General features: G+C 56.6%; 1 protein-coding gene across 3 annotated transcripts in view; it reads right to left on the bottom strand.

Annotated features, from left to right (window-relative positions):
- Positions 1-7,548: 7,548 nt before the first annotated feature.
- ZCCHC7 (zinc finger CCHC-type containing 7) overlaps positions 7,549-19,772 on the bottom strand; it is a 142,096-nt gene continuing 129,872 nt past the window's right edge. For all 3 annotated transcript variants that reach the window (XM_082074746.1, XM_082074748.1, XM_082074747.1), the window contains 3 exons: positions 16,231-16,326; positions 9,176-9,293; positions 7,549-8,741 (listed from right to left, as the gene is read on the bottom strand). In XM_082074746.1, the coding sequence (XP_081930872.1) occupies positions 8,326-8,741; positions 9,176-9,293; positions 16,231-16,326 (630 nt within the window). In that variant the 3' untranslated portion in view covers positions 7,549-8,325. The remainder of the gene's footprint in view (positions 8,742-9,175; positions 9,294-16,230; positions 16,327-19,772) is intronic.

Below are 19,772 nucleotides of genomic sequence, written 5' to 3'. Positions count from 1 at the left end.
CGCGGATGCCGCAGGCTCACCCGATCTCCAGCTCCGCACTGCGGCTCCCGCCTGTTGCTGCGGCGCCAGTGGCGTGTCCCTGCTGGCACGTCCCTGTGCTGCCACCACCGCCACATGTGACACATCCATGTCCTGTGCCACGGCACGTCCCTGTGCTGCCACCACCGCCACACGTGACACAGCCATGTCCTGTGCCACCGCCACACGTGACACAGCCATGTCCTGTGCCACGGCATGTCTCTGTGCTGCCACCACCGCCACACGTGACACATCCATGTCCTGTGCCACGGCACGTCCCTGTGCTGCCACCACCACCACATGTGACACATCCATGTCTTGCTGCCACGACACAGCCCCGTTCTGCTGCCACCACCATGGGACATCCCTGTCCTCCCACCACAGGACATCCGTGTCCTCCCGCCACGGCACAGCCGCCCGCTCTCCCCCGCGGTGCCCGGCACCGCCACAGGGCAGCATGGCCAAGGTCCATGCAGCCATTTGTGCCGCTGGCCCCCTCGGCCGGGGCTGTGCAGCCGCTGGGGGTGAATTCCTGCTCGGAAAAGCTGTGCCAAGACAACAAGTCTTTCCGTCCCTCTGCAGGTGTCCTGATCCGTGCTGGGACAAGGAGCGGAGGGACACGCAGCCCCGGGGACAGCCCTGCAGGCACACACTGGGGCACCAGCCCGGCCTCCCCTGGCTGTCCCGCACCCGGCAGGGCACAGAGGAGCGGAGGACTGCGGGCACCAGGGCAGGGCTCTGAAGGTGATGAGGAGGGTGCGATCGAGGCACAACGTCCAACTTCAGGCAGTGCTTCCTACCTTTAACCGAGGCACTTCGTGAATGTTTTTTAAAAGTTCAAAAAAGGCTTGAATGTGTGTATTTTTAAAAAATAATATTTTATAGATAGGTGTTGAATTTGTTCTTCTGCTGAAAGTAAATAATTTAAGGGAAAATTATATGACAAGATGAAAAACCACCAGGAGTACAAAGGAAAGCTCTTAACACACAAGCTAAGAGCAGGAGGACAGAGCTTTGCAGCATGTTCTGAATTCCCCGGACTGTGGCATTCTCAGAGCTTATGCTCTGCCTAAGCCCTAGAGACGGGACAACAGTGAACTGCTGCTGAACGTGGTGATTGGGAAGTCTCAGTGCTGGAGACAGGCTTTAGCGGTGATGTTGGTCCTCCTGCTGCAGCGTCGATTTATAGAGGTGCATCCTCCACCGTCTGACACCTGGCAGCAGCACCGCTGCGTCCGCGCCGGCCGCTTCCCTCGCTCGTGCTTCATCAGCCCGATGTATCTTCTCGCTGTGTTTAATACCTCTTGCAGAGCAGAAGATTCCCAGCTGGAGAACACCTGAGAAGGCTCGTGCCAGAACACCGAGAGGCAGGATTTAATGCAGACTCAGCATTCAGTTCACTGCTCCAATCACCTTCCAAACGGACGCGCTCGCTGTGAGTGAGTGCAACCCCGACTCCACCAGCAGAGTCTTTCTGGGGATGCTGGACGGTGCCCGTTGCCCTGGCCAGCGAGCAGGGTTGGGAGCGTTTGTGAGAGCACCTGCGAGGAGGGGCGGGGAAGAACACCCCCTTTACGCACAGAGCGAGCCCAGCTGTGGGACGGGGCCCTGGCTGCTGGCGGAACAGTCTGACGGAACGCTGCTTGTGGAACAGGCGGTGTGAGCGCTGCCTTGGCCCACGGAATCCTGGTGCGTTCAGGTCTCCTCGTTCACCAATTGAGGAAAAACGAACCCTGGACTGTTTTTTGCACTGGTTTGCTCACAGGGAAAAACTTGTCACTCTTGGAAGAGCTGTTGAGTGAGATGTGGGTGGAACAGGATCTGTTGGTAAGACTGTCCTGAGGCTTGTGGGTCTGCAAGGTCACCACGGGCAGGACCTGCCTTGCCATGGCCACGTCTGGTCCGGAGCTGCAAGGGAAGCACAGTGACAGGAGATGGAGACAGCTCTGCCTGCTCCTGCGGGTACCGCGGCTGCAGTTGCACCCTCTGATTGCTGGAATCAGCTCAACAGCTCGTCTGGGGATCCCGACCCCCGCTCTGCTGCCCCTGCGGGGGGAGCAGCGACCCACGGCCCCGTGGGACAAACCCACCACAGCAGATTCACTTCTTGCCCCATAGCAAGAAAATGGTCCAAAATAGTGTGACTTCCACTCCTGACATGCCCTGGCGGGATCACGTTGTGCGGTGTCCCCAGTGTCACTGGTTGTGTGGTGTCCCTGGCATTGCTGGCTGCATGGTGCTCCCAGTGTCACTGGTTGTGCAGTGTCCCAAGTGTCACTGTTGGCGTGGTGTCCCCACCACCGCCGGCTGCATGGGGACATCAGCTCGTGGTGTCTGACGCGCTGGCCACCGCTCCCAGTGACGCGGGACAGTGCAGCCGCGTAGCTCAGACACGCTTGTTTAAATGACTTTCCCAGCAGATTCTACTACAGCTCGGACCTCGAGACACATACACTGGTATTTTTATGCAGACTTCAGGGAACAGAAAGCTTCCACGAGGAGCCACCCTCTGCTCCCCTGTGTCACAAAGGCACTTCAGAGCACACCGGTGTGCAGAGATGTACACCTCAAATCCCAGAGCTCCTTCCTTCCTCAACCTTGCCGTGTAGATGCTGCAACAAATGATGCACCAAATACTCTCTTCTCCCCTCTTCACTCCTGGGACACCTGCCCCCATTATCAAACAAGACTCCGACCTTTTGTTCCACCCATCTTGTCTCCTCCCTGGAGTCTGGGCTGAGCTGCGCCCTTTGTCGATTCACGCAGCGTAGGTTCCTCACGCTGCTGCACCGGGCACGTCAGCTGCGACCTGCAGACACCGTCCTCTCCCGGGGGGAGCAGGTTTCCCAGCCCCGGCCACCTCTGGAGAAAGGCTGACAGCTCTGTGGAGGAGGGGGAAAAGGGTGGGAGGAATGACAGGCTGCAGCATGATTTGGTTCAATAGGGTAAGTCACCTGGTCCACAGCAGGGCTCTAGTGCAGTGCTTTCCTTTATCCACTACCTAACGTGGTTATATTTTTGCTGGTGGAAAATGCGTCACTTCTTTTTGCCATTTTTCTTATCCTGTCCTTCTCATCTGATGCAAAAACATCTTCAAATGCATTATTTTTGGACTAAGTTCTGAAAAATTAATCACCTGCTAGTCAGAAGCCTTACTGGTCATGCTGGGAGGTGCTGGTTTCCAGTGTCGTTCTGGTGGTGCAGGACACAATCAGCTTTGTTTCAAGTGGCCCAAGACAGACCCATGGTGGAGCCCCGTGCATGGGCACACAGACCAGGTGCTTGGCCATGCTGCTCCAGCAGGTCAGCAGATGATCTGGTGGGGCTGTGCTGCTCCAGCAGGTCAGCAGATGATCCGGCTGGGCCGTGCTGCTCCAGCAGGTCAGCAGATGATCTGGCTGGGCCGTGCTGCTCCAGCAGGTCAGCAGATGATCTGGTGGGGCTGTGCTGCTCCAGCAGGTCAGCAGATGATCTGGCTGGGCCGTGCTGCTCCAGCAGGTCAGCAGATGATCTGGCAGGGTTGTGCTGCTCCAGCAGGTCAGCAGATGATCCGGCTGGGCCGTGCTGCTCCAGCAGGTCAGCAGATGATCTGGCGGGGCTGTGCTGCTCCAGCAGGTCAGCAGATGATCTCCTGGCTGGTCCGTGTGGAGCTCAGTGATCCGCGGAGAGTTTCGCTGCCTAGTGTGCGCCACGGGATGTCTCGGGGGCTGGAAACGTCTGCAAATGAGGGTCCTGCTACAGCTCAGCTGTCTGGAAAGAGACAAATCCGTTTTGTGTTGCTCCACGTTGCTGCTACACGAGTGAGAAGGCTCAGCACCTGGCCGAGGGATGGTTTTGAAGCTGGAGCGCAGTGGGCTGGCTGGGAGCCGTGTGGGCCCAGCCTGCCCTGACGGCGCGATGGGGTCCCGGCTCCCCCGCTCTCCTGTGCTGGGCACCCCCGGCCCAGCCGCAGCCCCGCGAGGGCAGCGCCCGCCGGCCGCAGCTCGGCCGTCCGCCCCGGCCCCAGCAGACCGGCCCAGCTCCTCCCTGACACCGCCGGCCGCGCACCCTCCTCAGGCAGCCCCGGCCGTCCCGTCATCTTTAGCACTCCGCCTTTTCTCTTAGTGTCTCAGCTACACCTTTCTGTCCTTCAAGCCGTTGTTGTCCTGACAGAACAGCCATTTTCCATCGCACCTTATTCACCTTTTCCTAGAGGAAAGCAGCCTCATTCATGCCAGTGTTTCCTTGCCAGCCGCACTATCTGGACCCCCGGGTTTTTCTCCAAATTCCCTGGTGCCCCTCCGGAGCGGATTCAGTGTTCAGCTGCGCAAAGCCCGACACAGTCGGTATTTGAGCCAATGTCCGACGCTGCCATGACCCGAGTGCCCTGTGGTCGGTGCTGCAGGTTGTACTGTGGCTGCCGTGTCTCGGTTCCTTTGCCAGACCTGCTGCCCCGCTCAGCTGGGAGCTGCTCCCGTCACCAGGTCCTGGCCCTCATGGGCCAGGCTGCTGGAGAAGGCTCCTTCCCCTGGCTCCACCGGCTTCCAGATGTTGCTGTTTTATCTTTTTATCTTCCTGTGGTCCCAAATACCCCACTTTCTCTGTGCCTTTCCTCACTGTCTTGCAACCGCGAGCAGCAGACACCTGTCAGAGCAAAGCCAGGTCAGGTATCTGCAGCACTGGGCAGCCGCAGTACCCAGAGCTACAGCCAGAGATGTTTCCACCACAAACGTATCGTCTGGCGCTTACAACAGCTGCTGCAGTGACATGCAGATGCCACCACACTTACAGATGCCACCACACCTACAGATGCCACCACATCTATAGATGCCACCACACTTACAGATGCCACCACACTTACAGATGCCACCACATCTATAGATGCCACCACACCTACAGATGCCACCACACTTACAGATGCCACCACATCTACAGGTGCCACCTCTGCAGATCCCCAGCCCCCCCTGCTCCCGCAGGGTCACAGCAGATCACACAGGATCCCAGGGGCTGCAATGGCTCACAGAAGGAGACTCCACACCCGCTCTGGGCAGCCTGGGCCAGGCTCTGGCACCTCCAGCAAACAAGGTTCTGCTCATGTTCACATGGAGCCTCCTGTGTTTCAGTCTGTGCCCGCTGCCCCTCACCCTGGCCTTGGGCACCACTGAACAGAGTCTGCTCCATCCTGACACCACCCTGACACACTGATCATTGATCACATCCCTCTCAGCTCCTCTTCTCCACTCCGCAGCCCCAGCTCTCTCAGTGTCTCCTCACACAAAGATGCTCCAGACCCCTCAGCATCTCCGTGTCCCTCCCTGGACTCTCTGCAGTGGTTCCTTGTCCCTCTTGACCTGGGGAGCCCAGCACTGGCCCCAGTTCTGCAGATGGGGCCTCCCCAGGCAGAGCAGAGGGGAGGAACAACCTCCCTGACCTGCTGCCCACACTCTTCCTCACACACCCCAGCTCCCGTTGGCCTCTTGGCCACAGGGCACGTTGGTGACTCACACTCACCGTGTTGTCAAGGTGAATATTGTCAGCTGAAGTCACTGAACGTCACAGAAATGGCTCAGGAGTCCCGTCTGGCTTAACTCCTGCACAGCACCCAGAACCTTGTCTTTAGAGGACTCAGTAAAAATCCTGACTTGCTGCACATCTGAGCACCAGTTCACATTGGACGCGGCAGCGTGACAGCACCCGCACCCCGCGCAGAGGCCACGGTGCCCCCACTCCCACGGCGGCCTCACCAGCGCGGAAACAGCCACGTTGATGGGTTGTCCCGCGGTGATTTCAGCGCCTGTCGTGTTCCAACTCCTGACGTCGCTCTCACCTTGGCTGGGCTGTTTAACATCGTCACATGAAGCCATCGCATACGCCTGGACAAGTACATTGCACTTATTTCCCTGTAGATTCCTTTGACAACAGGGATGAGCGTGGTGGGACGAGAGCAGTTAGAGACTCAGGGAAGGTCTCTGTGGCGAAACCCTCTGGAGCATGTTACCCTGGTGGCCAACAGAATAAAGCTCTTCTGGCCTTCACCTCTGAGAGCGACTGTCTTATTTCTTCTATAGCACGCAGGGCACCCATAAAACACCTCACAACGGATGGACCGCTCTGAGCAATCCCTCATCAGACACTATTGCAGTTTTCTCCTTGGCCTTGGATGTTGTTGGAACCACAGCTGCTTCAGTTTGGGGTAGTGAAGCAGAAAACCACCTGCTCTTGACGTTCTTCAGTGAACCAGAGGCATGAGCACCTGAAATGTCCCCAGAGCGTGGCCGGTCCTTACCACAGGGCTGTCCAGTGAAGACAATGGTGGGGCCACAATTCCACTGAGGCACGTTCACTTCAAAAAAATCCCCAAACTTACTGAATATTGGCTTGAAAAACAGTGGATAAAACAGTTCTGGGAGACAAGATGCCCTAAAACGTACCTAATCACAAGTTAGGGATGCTGTCCATCCCGTTTTTGTAGGTGTGTGCTCTCAGCTGTCCCATAGGGTGCAACCCGGCCCTCAGCGGGCCGCGACCCCCAGGCCTCGCTGCCCGTGCGGAGGGGACCCCGGGAGCGGCTCCTGCGGGCACCTGAGCAGACGGGGAACCTGGACCCCTGGGGACCCCAGCTGTGTCCACGCAGCGTCACGGGACACGGACAGAGTCTCCTGAGCTCCCGGCGGCTCCTCAAGAGGCTGCAGCTCCTGGAGAAGAGATTTACTCACCTCGTGACAACTCTGCCGGACGACCAAACCGAACTCCACCGGAAAAGCTGATCTCAATCCGAACAGCGTCCTTCCTGCCGACCAGTCTGCACGCCGGTTCAGTGCCGGAGACTTTTGGTCAAGCAGAACCAGGTATTGACACACCAAAGGGACGTAAACCACAGCACACAGGACGAACACGTTCCAAAGTCAGCTCAAGTCTTTCCAGAAGTAGAATTCTTTTTTTTTTTAAATTCTGGCTAAAAGTTACTTACTTTTTCAATATCATCAGGAAGTTTTAAATCAAGTCATCAATGAAGTGAAGCAAAACTAAATTTCGGTTGCCAACAAGGACACACTTGTTGGGCACCGGGTTCCCAAGCATTAAGTAGGTGTAGCTGTGCTCCCACCACCCCGAGGTGACGCGGTCACCGAGCACCAGTGACCCGGCTGCAGACCTTGCCAAACAACACGCGGGTGAATTTAAGGAGAACGCTGGCGGAATGGCAGCCCTGAACGTTTCCAGCGTGCCCGTTTCCCTCCTCAGACACCCCTGCATTAGCGCAGGTTACAAACAACTTTCTAGTTTTAAAACACACTTGTAGCCCAAGGCCTGTTTGTTATCATGAATTAAGAGAGGACACGTACCTTATGACACTGTGCTACTAGTTACTACCAGCTTACTTACTTAGCAAAAGGAGTGGTATAAAATACAGTAGGTCATTAATCAGCAGAATATAGATTATATCCTTTTCAAACCAGAAAACCTTTTGCCAGAGGTGATGTAGTTTCAGCTGAGGAAAGCGAAGCAGACACCATTTTTAATTGCAGTTGGTAATGCAAGAAAATGTAAAACAAACCTACATTTTATATATCCCTCATGTGAAGTTTTATTTGGGTTTTTCCTTTGATGAAGCACTTATTCTTACAAAACTTTTAACAACATCCTTGTTCAACTCCAGTGTACAAAAATAGCTGTATTTTAAAAAATTATTAAATTTTAGCACAGTAAGTCTGGAATCTCATACTCTGCCATCTCTTCTCCCGAAACTACTTGCACATCAGAGGAACAAGGACACAGGTAAGGTGAGATGTAAACCCATGACGGGAGCACGAGGTGGGAGACTGCCAGGCCCCAGGGCGCGGCGCGAGGACTCGGCAGCGCCGCGGTGAAGGAGCCCCCGCCGCGCTCTGGGAGGAATGAACAGGCCGGGGAACGCGCTTCACGTCCCGTCCCCGGCCCCTATCCCCGCTCCTCCCGACCCGCAGTCTCCGGCGTCGGCTCCCGGGCTCCGTGGCACAGCAACACCCACCAGCCAGGACACACACCCACCAACCCCGCCGGCCCGTTCTCCCTCCCACCCCCCAGCAAGCAAACAAACCGCACTTACAGCCTATTCTGGGACAGAACAGCGCAGCCGCTGCAGCAGGAGCAGGGTCCTGCCTGCCCAGCACGCTGTTCGGACAGACGGACACCGCGGTTGGGAGCGAGGGGGACGCCGGTGTGTGACGGGTGTCTGTGCACGCGGGCCCGGGCTCAGGGACGGACTCGAATTCGGTGTGCTAAGAGAAGGACAAGAACAACAGGAGGTGGAGCTGGAGCCAGTGAACGCCGGTGCTACTGATCCATTCCTCAACACCAGGATTTCTGCTTGGACTTCTTCCTCCTCTGTTTTATGAGGAATAAATTATCATGGACATCACCATCAGCACTTTTCTGCTTTTTCCATTTCTTCTTCCTCTTGGCACCTTCCAGAGGCTCCTGCGCAGCCGTGCTGCCCAGCAGCGCCCGCGCCAGCGCCGCGTGTCGGGCTCTGCCGGCCCGGCCGGCCCGCGGGACGCGCTGCCCCGGCTCGGCGCTGCGCCCGCGCTTCTCCTGGTGCTTCTCTGCCCGGGACATCTTCAGCTTCTGCTGGCGCTCCTCGCGTCTGCTCCACTCCCCGCGCCCTTTCCAAGGCCTGCTCCTCCTCCTGTGGCCGTGCCCGCCCTGCTCCTCGCGCGGCCGCGGCGCCTCCGGCTGCTCCGGCAGCAGCCCGGCCTCCTGCAGCTCTGCGAACACAGCCCCGGTCAGCGCCCGGCACAGAACAACACCCGCTGCCCGCGCCATCGCTTCCTTACGTACGTGTCAGGTCAGAAAAGAATCCATCACCTCTGACAGCCCTTTTCTTGTCAACAGACTAGAACCTTAACAAATTAGTTTAATCCTCTTCCTGCTACTTTACAGCATTTTTAGTATCAGTGGGGTTTTGAGAATTAAAACATCTGACAACGCCCACCTAGTGGCTTTGACACAATAAATTTCCATGATAGACACGGATGAATAAAGTCACAAATCTTTTACTACCATTAGACTACCTGTTCAAATCCCTATAGCTTTTCCCAACACATGAAAATAATCCCACAGCATTTCTAAAAGCAGCAAGCACAGTAGAAATTACTCAAAGAACTGAAAGGCAGGAGGGATCTCCCTAAATATACTGTACCTGCAACCTTCCTTTTTAATCTGTTCGCTCTTCTCTTGATATCGTATTCATCATCATAGTAGCAGATAAATGGAGAAGCGGGGAACATGCTCCCATGCATCCGCCTTTCTGAGCACTCCTGCAAAACACATTTGAAGTCATTAGATAGGGTTGAGTTGCGATTTTCCCGGAATGCAAACAGGTTGTATTTGCAGGTGCTGGTCTGTACCTGCAGAGGATGTGGCCAGCAAGTCCTAGAACACCCATAACTTTATTACCATCCAATAAACCTTCCAGCACACGCAGAAAACACGCATTACAGGAGCCAGGCTGCAGTCTCGCAGCACACGTAAGGAATCCTGTGTGTTCCCGCAGGCACTGCTGCCTGTGGCTCTGGTGGACGCAGAGAGCAGAGCGGGAGAGCACACGGCGGGACAGCCGCACCGGGCGCCGGGACACGGCCCCACCTGCTGCTGCTCCTGCTGTCCCTGCTGTCACTAACGCTGCTGCTGCTCCTCACTGTCCCCTCCTGCTCCTCACTGTCTCTGCTGCTCCTGCTGTCCCTCCTGCTCCTGCTGTCCCTGCTGTCACTAATGCTGCTGCTGCTCCTCACTGTCCCTGCTGCTCCTGCTGTGCCTGCTCCTCCTGCTGCTCCTCACTGTTCCTGCTGTTCCTCACTGTCTCTGCTGCTCTTCACTGTCCCTCCCGCTCCTGCTGTCCCTCCTGCTCCTGCTGTCCCTCCCGCTCCTGCTGTCCCTCCTGCTCCTGCTGTCCCTGCTGTCCCTGCTGCTCCTGCTGTCCCTCCTGCTCCTGCTGTCCCTCCTGCTCCTGCTGTCCCTGCTGTCCCTCCTGCTCCTGCTGTCCCTCCTGCTCCTGCTGTCCCTGCTGCTCCTGTTGTCCCTCCTGCTCCTGCTGTCCCTCCTGCTCCTGTTGTCCCTCCTGCTCCTGTTGTCCCTCCTGCTCCTGCTGTCCCTCCTGCTCCTGCTGTCCCTGCTGCTCCTGTTGTCCCTCCTGGCCGCCACAACCACATGCCCCATCACCTTGCAAGACAAAGCCCTGTGCTGGGAGCTCTGTGGGCCTGGATCACGGGTGGGAGGACCTGCAGAACGTGGTGGACCCGGAGGAGGGTGGGCTGAGGGGCCGGCCGGGGCAGCATCGTCCACGCACCCATGCTCTGTGTGACCGCAGCTCTCTCACGGGTAACAACCAAACAGCTGCTGCAGGACACGCGGCGCAGCTGCAGGGAGGAGACAGCCGGAGCGCTGAGGGGAGGGAGAGGCGGCTCGGCATCGCTGCCGTGTCAGCCTGTTTCACAAACACTTGACTCAGGGTCGGGAATTTTTTCACCACTGTACACAAAATTTTAGCAATGTCTTGTGAGCCGGGCTCACTGCGACGCTTCCTACGCTTCTGTCTTGGGTACCATGTGATACGAGCTGATGGTTTCTTCTCCTCCTACGCTGCTTGTTCCCCGTTGTGCTGGGCAATATCACCTTTCTGCAGGTGGGCACTGCCCAGTTCTAGTGAACTCTGGGCCTTGCCATTCTCGAGAAGTGGTCAGTTGCTTCCGCTCGTGCTGTTGTCTGCACGCAGCAAAGCAGCTTTCCCCCCCGCGATGGCTGTTTCTAGAACGCAGCGCCCCCCCTGCCACCCCTTCCCTGTGTCCTCCTGCCAGCTCTTCTTCAGAGGCAGAGTACATCGAAGGTGCATTTCAGATACATTTCAAATTTCTCAGCTTGCATTCAGTCTTTGGCTGAAACCGGTTATTCTCTCCAAAAGGGCATCGCTGGGTTGTGCGTCACTGTCTCGTCTCCAGGCGCCTGAGCAGCGCGGCAGCTCGCGGCAGCGCCCGCGCGAGTCGGGGGTTGTACCCGCCGGTGACACCAGGCTGAACGAGACCCAGGACGGGGCACACAGGACCACCTGACACCCAAGGGGGCTCAGCAGCTGCTCACCTGGGATACGCGTGTGCTGGAAGACAGGATTTGACAATGAACACCTCGAACAGCCAGCTATTGCGCCACAAAGACACCTGCTCTGTCACCCTGCCTGGGTCCTCCGTCACCTCCCTTGGATTTGACACGAGGGAAAAGCATGAGAGAGAAAGGACACCTGAAACACCTGTGTTTCACATCAGTGAAAGCCAAGCGTGGCCTCCAGGCAGGGTACAGAGCTGCCTGCCTGGAATGCGGGAAAGCAGAGCGGCTGCAAAGTGCCCGGCAGAAAAGGCCCTGGGGTGTTGATGACAGCGGCTGAACATGAGCCAGCGTGTGCCCAGGTGGCCAAGAGGCCACAGGATCCTGGCTGGTCCCAGCACTGGTGTGGCCAGCAGGCCCAGGGCAGTGACCGTCCCTGTGCTGGGACCTGGGGAGGCCAAACCGCCAATCCTGGGGTCAGTTCTGGGCCCCTCATCATCAGAAGGACATTGAGGCACTAAAGAGAGTGCAGAGGAGGGAATGGAGCTGGTGAGGGGCTGGAGCACAAGTGTGATGGAGCGGCTGAGGGACCTGGGGGTTCAGCTGGAGAACAGGAGCTGAGGGGAGACCTTCTAATCTCTGAACTGCCTGAAAGGAGCTTGGAGCCAGGGGGGTCGGGCTCTGCTCCCCAGGAACAAGCGCCAGGAGCAGAGGAAACGGCCTCAAGTTGCGCCAGGGGAGGTTGAGGTTGGATCTGGGGACAATTTCTTCCCCAAAGGGCTGTGGGGCATTGAACAGGCTGCCCAGGGCAGTGCTGGAGTCACCAGCCCTGGAGGGGTTTAAAAGGCGTTCAGATGAGGTTCTTAGGGACACAGGTTAGTGCTAGAGTTAGGTTAGGTTATGGTTTGACTCAATGATCCTGAGCGTCTCTTCCAACCAAAATGATTCTATGATTCTATGAACATTGCCAAAGAGGTTACTGCAAACAACATGGATTGGCTTTGCTCAGGGGGATGCAAAGACATGATCATTCCTGTGATACCTGTGAGATGCAGTGATGAGATCCCGCATCAGATCTAGGGCTCTGCAGGCATGTGGTCCGCTCATCATTTTAATTTTGTTAATAGGCTGACGGAAGCCCCAGTGAATGAAACCAGAGGCCACCCCGAGCTGCTCCGTCCCCCCGCACCTCCCCGCGCCGATGACCCGGCGATGCGCTGCTGCCGTACCTCCCGGCCGGGGCTGCCCACGCCTGCGCCGCCAGACGCGGCTGAGACGCCTCCAGCTGGCGGTTCTGCACTGGGCACGGAGAGCACAGCCTGACAGCGATTCCCGGTGTGACCGGCACGCTGCGATGTGGGTACAACACACACCTGTGGACACCGCGCCGGCCACTGTCCCTGGCGCCAGAACTTGCCGCGGCCTCAACAATGCAACGATGTCTGTGATTGATCCCAATGCACCGGGCTGTCCCGCAGCAACCCGCCCTCCCCCTTACCCTTCCTTGACATTATGCCCCTTAAAATGAGCACATCTTTGTCATGGACCATCAGACACAACATTCGGATGTGTGGACTGCTACGCAACGAACTATGATGTAAAGACTATTAGATCGGATTTCTTGTCCTTATTAAATCCTTAGTTTACATAAAAACATTACTGCCTTACTAAACAGCACAGTAAATTAAGGAAACACAACTGCCTGGTGTTGGAACCTCTGACAATTTATGTCTTAACTATTTCCTTTCCTGAAAGCAACAAGAAGGGCTGTGCGAGGTGCGGTGACAGCCGTACCGGCACCGGCTGTGCGATGTGCGGTGACAGCCGTACCGGCACCGGCTGTGCGAGGTGCGGTCACAGCCATACCGGCATCGGCTGTGTGATGTGCGGTGACAGCTGTACCAGCACCGGCTGTGCGATGTGCAGTGACAGCCGTACTGGCACCGGCTGTGCGATGTGCAGTGACATCCGTACCAGCACCAGCTGCACAAAGTGCGGTGACAGCCGTACCGGCACCGGCTGTGCGATGTGCGGTGACAGCCGTACCGGCTCCGGCTGTGCGAGGTGCGGTGACAGCCGTACCGGCTCCGGCTGTGCGAGGTGCGGTGACAGCCGTACCGGCACCGGCTGTGCGAGGTGCGGTGACAGCCGTACCGGCTCCGGCTGTGCGAGGTGCGGTGACAGCCGTACCGGCTCCGGCTGTGCGAGGTGCGGTGACAGCCGTACCGGCACCGGCTGTGCGAGGTGCGGTGACAGCCGTACCGGCACCGGCTGTGTGAGGTGCAGTGACAGCCGTACCGGCACTGGCTGTGCGAGGTGCGGTGACAGCCGTACCGGCTCCGGCTGTGCGAGGTGCGGTGACAGCCGTACCGGCTCCGGCTGTGCGAGGTGTGGTGACAGCCGTACCGGCACCGCGCACTGAGCTCTGGGACTCAGCTCTCACCTCTGGTTTTGGGAAATGTCTCCCCAGAACTGTAGCAAAGAAAAGGAGTTTCAGGTGTTCCTAAACCGGATCCACCGGTGACACGAAAGGAAACGGTCTGCAGTGGGAAACACCGATTATAGTGCATCTATATAAAACTAAACCCAGCTTTTTCTTCTTGGTCAGTCTATTATTCCTGCGCTTTAACTGCCTGAGGTACAGAAATGAGACAAAAATTAAGAGATGCTTGTCAGCATAAGTAATTTTTCCTGTTTACAAATATTTACATTAAAAAAATAAGTCAACAAACCCCCCATTTTTTCCCTTAAGCTACGGGCAGGTGTTTCCACTCTGTCAGAGCCTCGAGCGCCCGCCGGTGCAGGGACGGTGACACGCGGTGACTCGCGGTGACACGCGGGTCCCAGCCCCGTTTGCCTGGTCATTGCTGGACAGAGAGCTCAGTGATTTGAGGGCAAATACTCAGTTATCGTTACACAATCCGATGTGTGTCCTGGGCGCTTTCCTGTGTGCACACAGAAACATCCGGCATTTCTGCCCCTCTCCATTTCCATTCAGTCGTTGCTCAGGCTATTCTGCTTATTGTACCACAGTAAAAATACTATCTTGTCTTCTTTAACCGCGACAGCCACGAAGTGTTGTCATCCCTTGATGACTTTATACAGTTCCTACCATTTTCTATCCAAGTAACTACCATCAGCTCCTCCCATATATTTATCAGTTTGTATTTGTGTGCATGTATGCCTGCCTCCCTCAAACAACATATTTGGACAGTTTAGTAAAATGTTCCTTATTTATTGCCAGCAATCAGTCTTACTTCTTCAATTCTGTGACTTCAGTTTTTGTTGTACATGCTCATTTTATCATAGAATCACAGAATCCAGGGTGGAATCCTCAAGGATCAGCTGGTCCAACCTTTCTTGGCACAAGCCCGGTCTGGACAAGCTGGCCCAGCACCTGCCCAGCATCTTAAATGTGTCCAGTGCTGGGGAACCCTCCGCTGCCCTGGGGACATTATTGCAACGTCTGTTGTTCTCATCACAGAAATTTCCCCCTTGTGTCCAGCCGGCACCTCCCCAGGAGTCACTTGTACCCATTGCCCCCATCCCTTCCATGGGACTCCTCGTACAAGGGGGGCTCCAGCTGCTCTGTAGCCACCCTTAAATACTGGAACACGGTGCTGAGGTCTCCGCTCAGCCTTCGTTCTGCTCTCAAGGATGATCAAGCCCAGGTCTCTCAGCCTCTCCCCACAGGGCGGCTGCCCCATCCTTGGATCATCTTTGTGGTCCTTCTCTGGACCCTGTCCAGCCTGGCCACAGCCTTTTCTACAGCGGGAACCAAAACTGAACACAGCGTTCCAGGTGCAGCCTGACGAGCACTGAGTACAGCGGGAAAAGGTTTTAGTGTCCATGTTACTGGCAGGGGCTTCATTCGGTTTTGTTATCAGGACCAGTTTCGCTGCTGCTTTAGCGGTTTTACCAGCTCCAGGCCCAGGCAGAACGCGGTGGCCGCGCTGAGTGACGCGGGCGCCACGCGCGCCGCAGTGCGGAGCAGAGGGGCAGCGGGGACGCGGGTTCGGCTCCCGCACCCCGTGCTGGGTCGCACCGACCTGGGACTGCAGCGGCTGCCCATTGCCGGCCCCCAGCCCGCCGTGCCGGGACCGTGTCCTGCACCGGCGCTGTGGCCTCGAACCCTCACTCGTCTGCAAAGACAGCCAGGCGTAACAAATCTTCCATTCATCTTCCAGCTCTACCATGAGAAGATCTCAGCAAACCTGCCCCCCCTGCCCCACACGGACTAACCCGGTGGCTGGGAACAGCAGCAAGCGTTTAACGATGCACCTCCAGGAGCTGCCGGAGTCGACACACAGAGCACGCAGGAGGGAACGAAGGAATCCGCTGGGAATCTGCTGTCTCTAAGCTGTAGGAAACTATAAACTTAACCCACCCAATGCATGAGTAACACTCATTTTCTAGAACACTTGTGCTTCCCAGTCTTATTCCGTAAGACTAGAACTAACACTTGTCTGGTGTTGGTATTTGCAGGTGGGCAGCTGCTCCTGTCACAGCAAAGGGCTGAGAAGGTGACAAACAACAGTGAGGTGTCCTAGAACATTCGGCATGCCTCCAATTGTACTGAAGCCATTCCAGGCTCACGGTGTCCTACACCAGTCTGTGCACCCCACAGAACATGATGTCAAACCTACTTCAGATGTGGAATTAAACCGAGAGGCTACAAATAAGGATGACCGAAAGCAGGCAGAAATGGAAAATTCCTAAAATGGGCATTCAAACTGTTGGGCAGACTGAGCAGCCCCACACAACGCTGAACATGGCAGTACGGCACTAACGTGTCACCCCTTGAGACACGGGGAAAAATAAAGCAAAGAAAAGCTCTGTTTGGCAACCATCTGTTTTCCAATGGACAGTCCTTCCCAGGCAGTCTCACTTTGATTTAGGATTTATAAAACAAATCAATAAACCTGCCAAGGAGAGACAGCAACTTTTCCGCTGTATCCTTACACTACACGAGTGAGGTCCCTGTGCGCGCCGGCCTGGCTGACCGCAGCAGTGCTGCGCAGCCACGAGCGCTTCATTAGCGCGGCCCTTTGTGCAGCGTTAGCTGGACTCTGCCAGCCCTTTCCCAAACCACACACCGTGGCAGGGATGAACCTGTGCCCCAGGGACGTATTAACACCGAGCAGAGACGCCGAGACTTACGTATCCAAAGTGCCCTTCCTGGGAGCAGTTGTAGCAGTACGCGGCGGCGGAGCGCTCGGCGTGGGCGCCGGCCGCCTTGATCGGCCCTGGCTTTGTCTGAAACGTGGAAACAGGCAAGAGTTAGGTCTGGCAGTGTTCCGAACCCTGAATTAAAAATAAATTAAAATTACAAAAATATAATTTTATTATGCTTAAATAAATACGTTCCTGCATGCTGTTGGAATATTACGTTTGAAAAAGAAGCAAGTGTTTCGTATTACTGTAATTTTGCAGAGCAAGGTTCAACCTGAGCATCACAAATGAGGTGGGAAGAGGCATCCCCAGTATCTGCTCCACCTGGCCGTGCTATTTCAGCTCCGAATACAATAAACCAGCCTGCCGACGTGTCCCTCGCTGCTCCTTTCCCCGGCCCCTCGCAGGTGCTCCGCCGTCCCCGGGGGGACGGGGCCCCCAGACGCTGCACCCCAGCTGCACAGGCACGTCTGTGCTGCTCAGAGCCACCCGGCAAAGACCCGGGACACGGGGCCTCCCCCCGCCTTCCCACCCTTCCCGCCAGCAGCGGGGAACCCCGGCCCCCCGCACAGGTCGGTCTCCCGCAGGAGCGCGAACCGGGCGCAGCTGCTGCGGGGCCGCGCGGGGCAGGCGCGGGGGGTCACTCCGCGGGCGCACCGGCTCCTGTCCCTCGCCTGGCACTGCCAAGTGAACAGGCGAACATGTGCTCCTTCCCCTTTCACACACAGGCACACTCGCCGCGAGCAGCGGCCGCGGGGAGGCACCGGAACCAACAGCGGCTGCACGAGCTCTGGCGAAAGAGCACCGCGGCAAAGAGTGACCGTATCGCCGAGCACCGCACGCGCTCCCTGCCGCTCAGAGCACAGGGCAGTGGCCTGGGTGCCACAGAAATTACAGCTGCTTTGCACAGCTCATTACAGGAACAGCTCATCCTTCAAACCCGCATCGTCATGTTGTAACCGCTATAGCCGTGGTGTTCTCTGTTACAGCCATGGTGTTCTCCTATTATAGCAGCGGTGTTCTCTGTTATAGCCATGGTGTTCTCCTGTTATGGCCATGGTGTTCTCCTGTTATAGCAGCGGTGTTCTCTGTTATAGCCATGGTGTTCTCCTGTTATGGCCATGGTGTTCTCCTGTTACAGCAGCGGTGTTCTCTGCTATAGCCGTGGTGTTCTCCTGTTATAGCCGCGGTGTTCTCCTGCTATAGGCCCAGTGTTATCTGTTACAGCCGCGGTGTTCTCCGTTACAGCCGCGGTGCTCTCCTGTTATATCCGCGGTGTTCTCCGTTACAGCCACAGTGTTCTCTGTTATAGCCGCAGTGTGACTCACTAAACCAGATTACGTTTATCATAAATACATAGAACAGGCAAAGAAAAACCAAACAAAATGTGAATATTTGTATAATCCCCTTGACAAGAATTTGTGGGTTTAATTTATTGGATCAATTGCCTGTATTCTAGACAGTTTTCAGCATGCGGAATGGCCCCAGAAATCAGCTCCACTTTGGACACGGCTCCTAAGAAGCAGAAATGGATCCTGGCAGCGACACCTTCCTCTGCGCCCCCACCACGCCGATTTTACCGATATTCACCTGTTCTCCCGCACTGGGACACAGAACCCAGCGGTCCTGCAGCCAGACCCGTGTGCCTGCCGGGAGCTCTGTGGCCAGAGCCCCGGCAACGCCGCTGCCAGGACCGCACCAGGACCACCGCGCCACTGCTCGGCTTCCCTCAGCCGGGCCCCCAAATGAACCACACCGCCCGTCTGGAAGGACAGGACTGCACTGTCCGGTCTCTGCAAGGCGCAGTGTAACCGTAAGACAGTTACACACCACATCTCCTATTCCAGAGAAACAATCCTTACAGTCTGAGATGTTGTACGACGGAGAGTCTGACTCCTTCATCTGCTGGTCATCCTCCAGTGTAAATAATTACGATTTTGGGCATCGTTAGTGTTCTTCACTGAAACTCCGCTAAAACCTGCACAGAGTTGAGAGCGCTGCTGCTTTTACAGAGGAAACGAGCGCGGCCTCGTGTGTGCCGAATCGGGCTGCGAGATGGAGGCGGCTGCGTGGGCGCTCACGGGAAACGGAGCGCGCTCACCGCGGCCTGCGGTGGCGCCAGAGCCAAGTGCAGCGGGAGACGGCGAGAGCCCGACCGCCCCGTCACCGAGCCTGCCGCGCTGCGGTGACCCCGCGGCTGCACTGCCAGGGGCTGCGCGAACACCGCCAACACCGCTACCGCCACTGTGCCTACACCGCTAACACCGCTACCGCCACCGCGCTAACACCGCCAACACCGCTACCGCCACTGTGCCTACACCGCTAACACCGCTACCGCCACCGCGCTAACACCGCCAACACCGCTACCGCCACTGTGCCTACACCGCCAACGCCGCTACCGCCACCGCGCTAACACCGCCAACACCGCTACCGCCACTGTGCCTACACCGCTAACACCGCTACCGCCACTGTGCCTACACCGCTAACACTGCTACCGCCACCGCGCTAACACCGCCAACACCGCTACCGCCACTGTGCCTACACCGCCAACGCCGCTACCGCCACTGTGCCTACACCGCTAACACCGCTACCGCCACTGTGCCTACACCGCTAACACCGCTACCGCCACCGTGCTAACACCGCCAACACCGCTACCGCCACTGTGCCTACACCGCCAACGCCGCTACCGCCACTGTGCCTACACCGCCAACGCCGCTACCGCCACTGTGCCTACACCGCCAGCACCGCTACCGCCACTGTGCCTACACCGCCAGCACCGCTACCATCACCGTGCTAACACCGCTACTGCCACCGCACTAACACCACTACTGCCACTGCTACCACCACTGCGCTATCACAACTACCGTCACCATGCTAACACCGCTACTGCCACCGTGCTAACAACGCTACCGCCACCGCTACTGCCACCGTGCTAACACCACTATCATCACTGCGCTAACGGTGCCACTGTCACCGCTACCGCCACTGCACCAACACCGCTACCGCTGCCGCTCGCACAGCGTCCGGCCACGGGAGAGCAGCACCGCGCCGCGGCCGCACCGGGACGCTCCGCGGTGCCGGAGCCCCTCGGCCAGCGCCGCCGGCTCCCTCCCCTCCCTTTGTTCGTGCACAGAAAAGGTCACGTTTACGGAAAGAAATTAAACCGAATACTTGCAGGTCAGATTACAACTCCGCATAACTTCACTCCTTTCCAAAGCCAAACAAAAAGGAAACCCACATGCTACAAACCTTCTGTTTTCTTATTATTTAAGGCTTAAAAGAGCATCTAAAGACTTCAGCCATATGGGTACAAAATAAACTATTCATGAATGTAGCTTCTTTATGTTATAGTTTTTTTTTGGTTACAAACATTTAAATAATCTATATTTGTAGGGTGATATCTTGGAGATTACTTCACTATCAATATATAGAAGTAATAACCTGGTAGATAGCATTACCTATGAAAGGTCCATCCCATCTGCTATTCTTGCTGAAAGCTTTTCATGCACCAGTAAACTCAGTAAATATCA

Source organism: Streptopelia decaocto (genome assembly GCF_964273445.1).
Source record: "Streptopelia decaocto genome assembly, chromosome: Z".
Classification (NCBI taxonomy): Eukaryota; Metazoa; Chordata; class Aves; order Columbiformes; family Columbidae; genus Streptopelia; species Streptopelia decaocto.
Note: the sequence above shows the minus strand (reverse complement) of the source record. Positions and strands in the feature narration are given on the sequence as shown.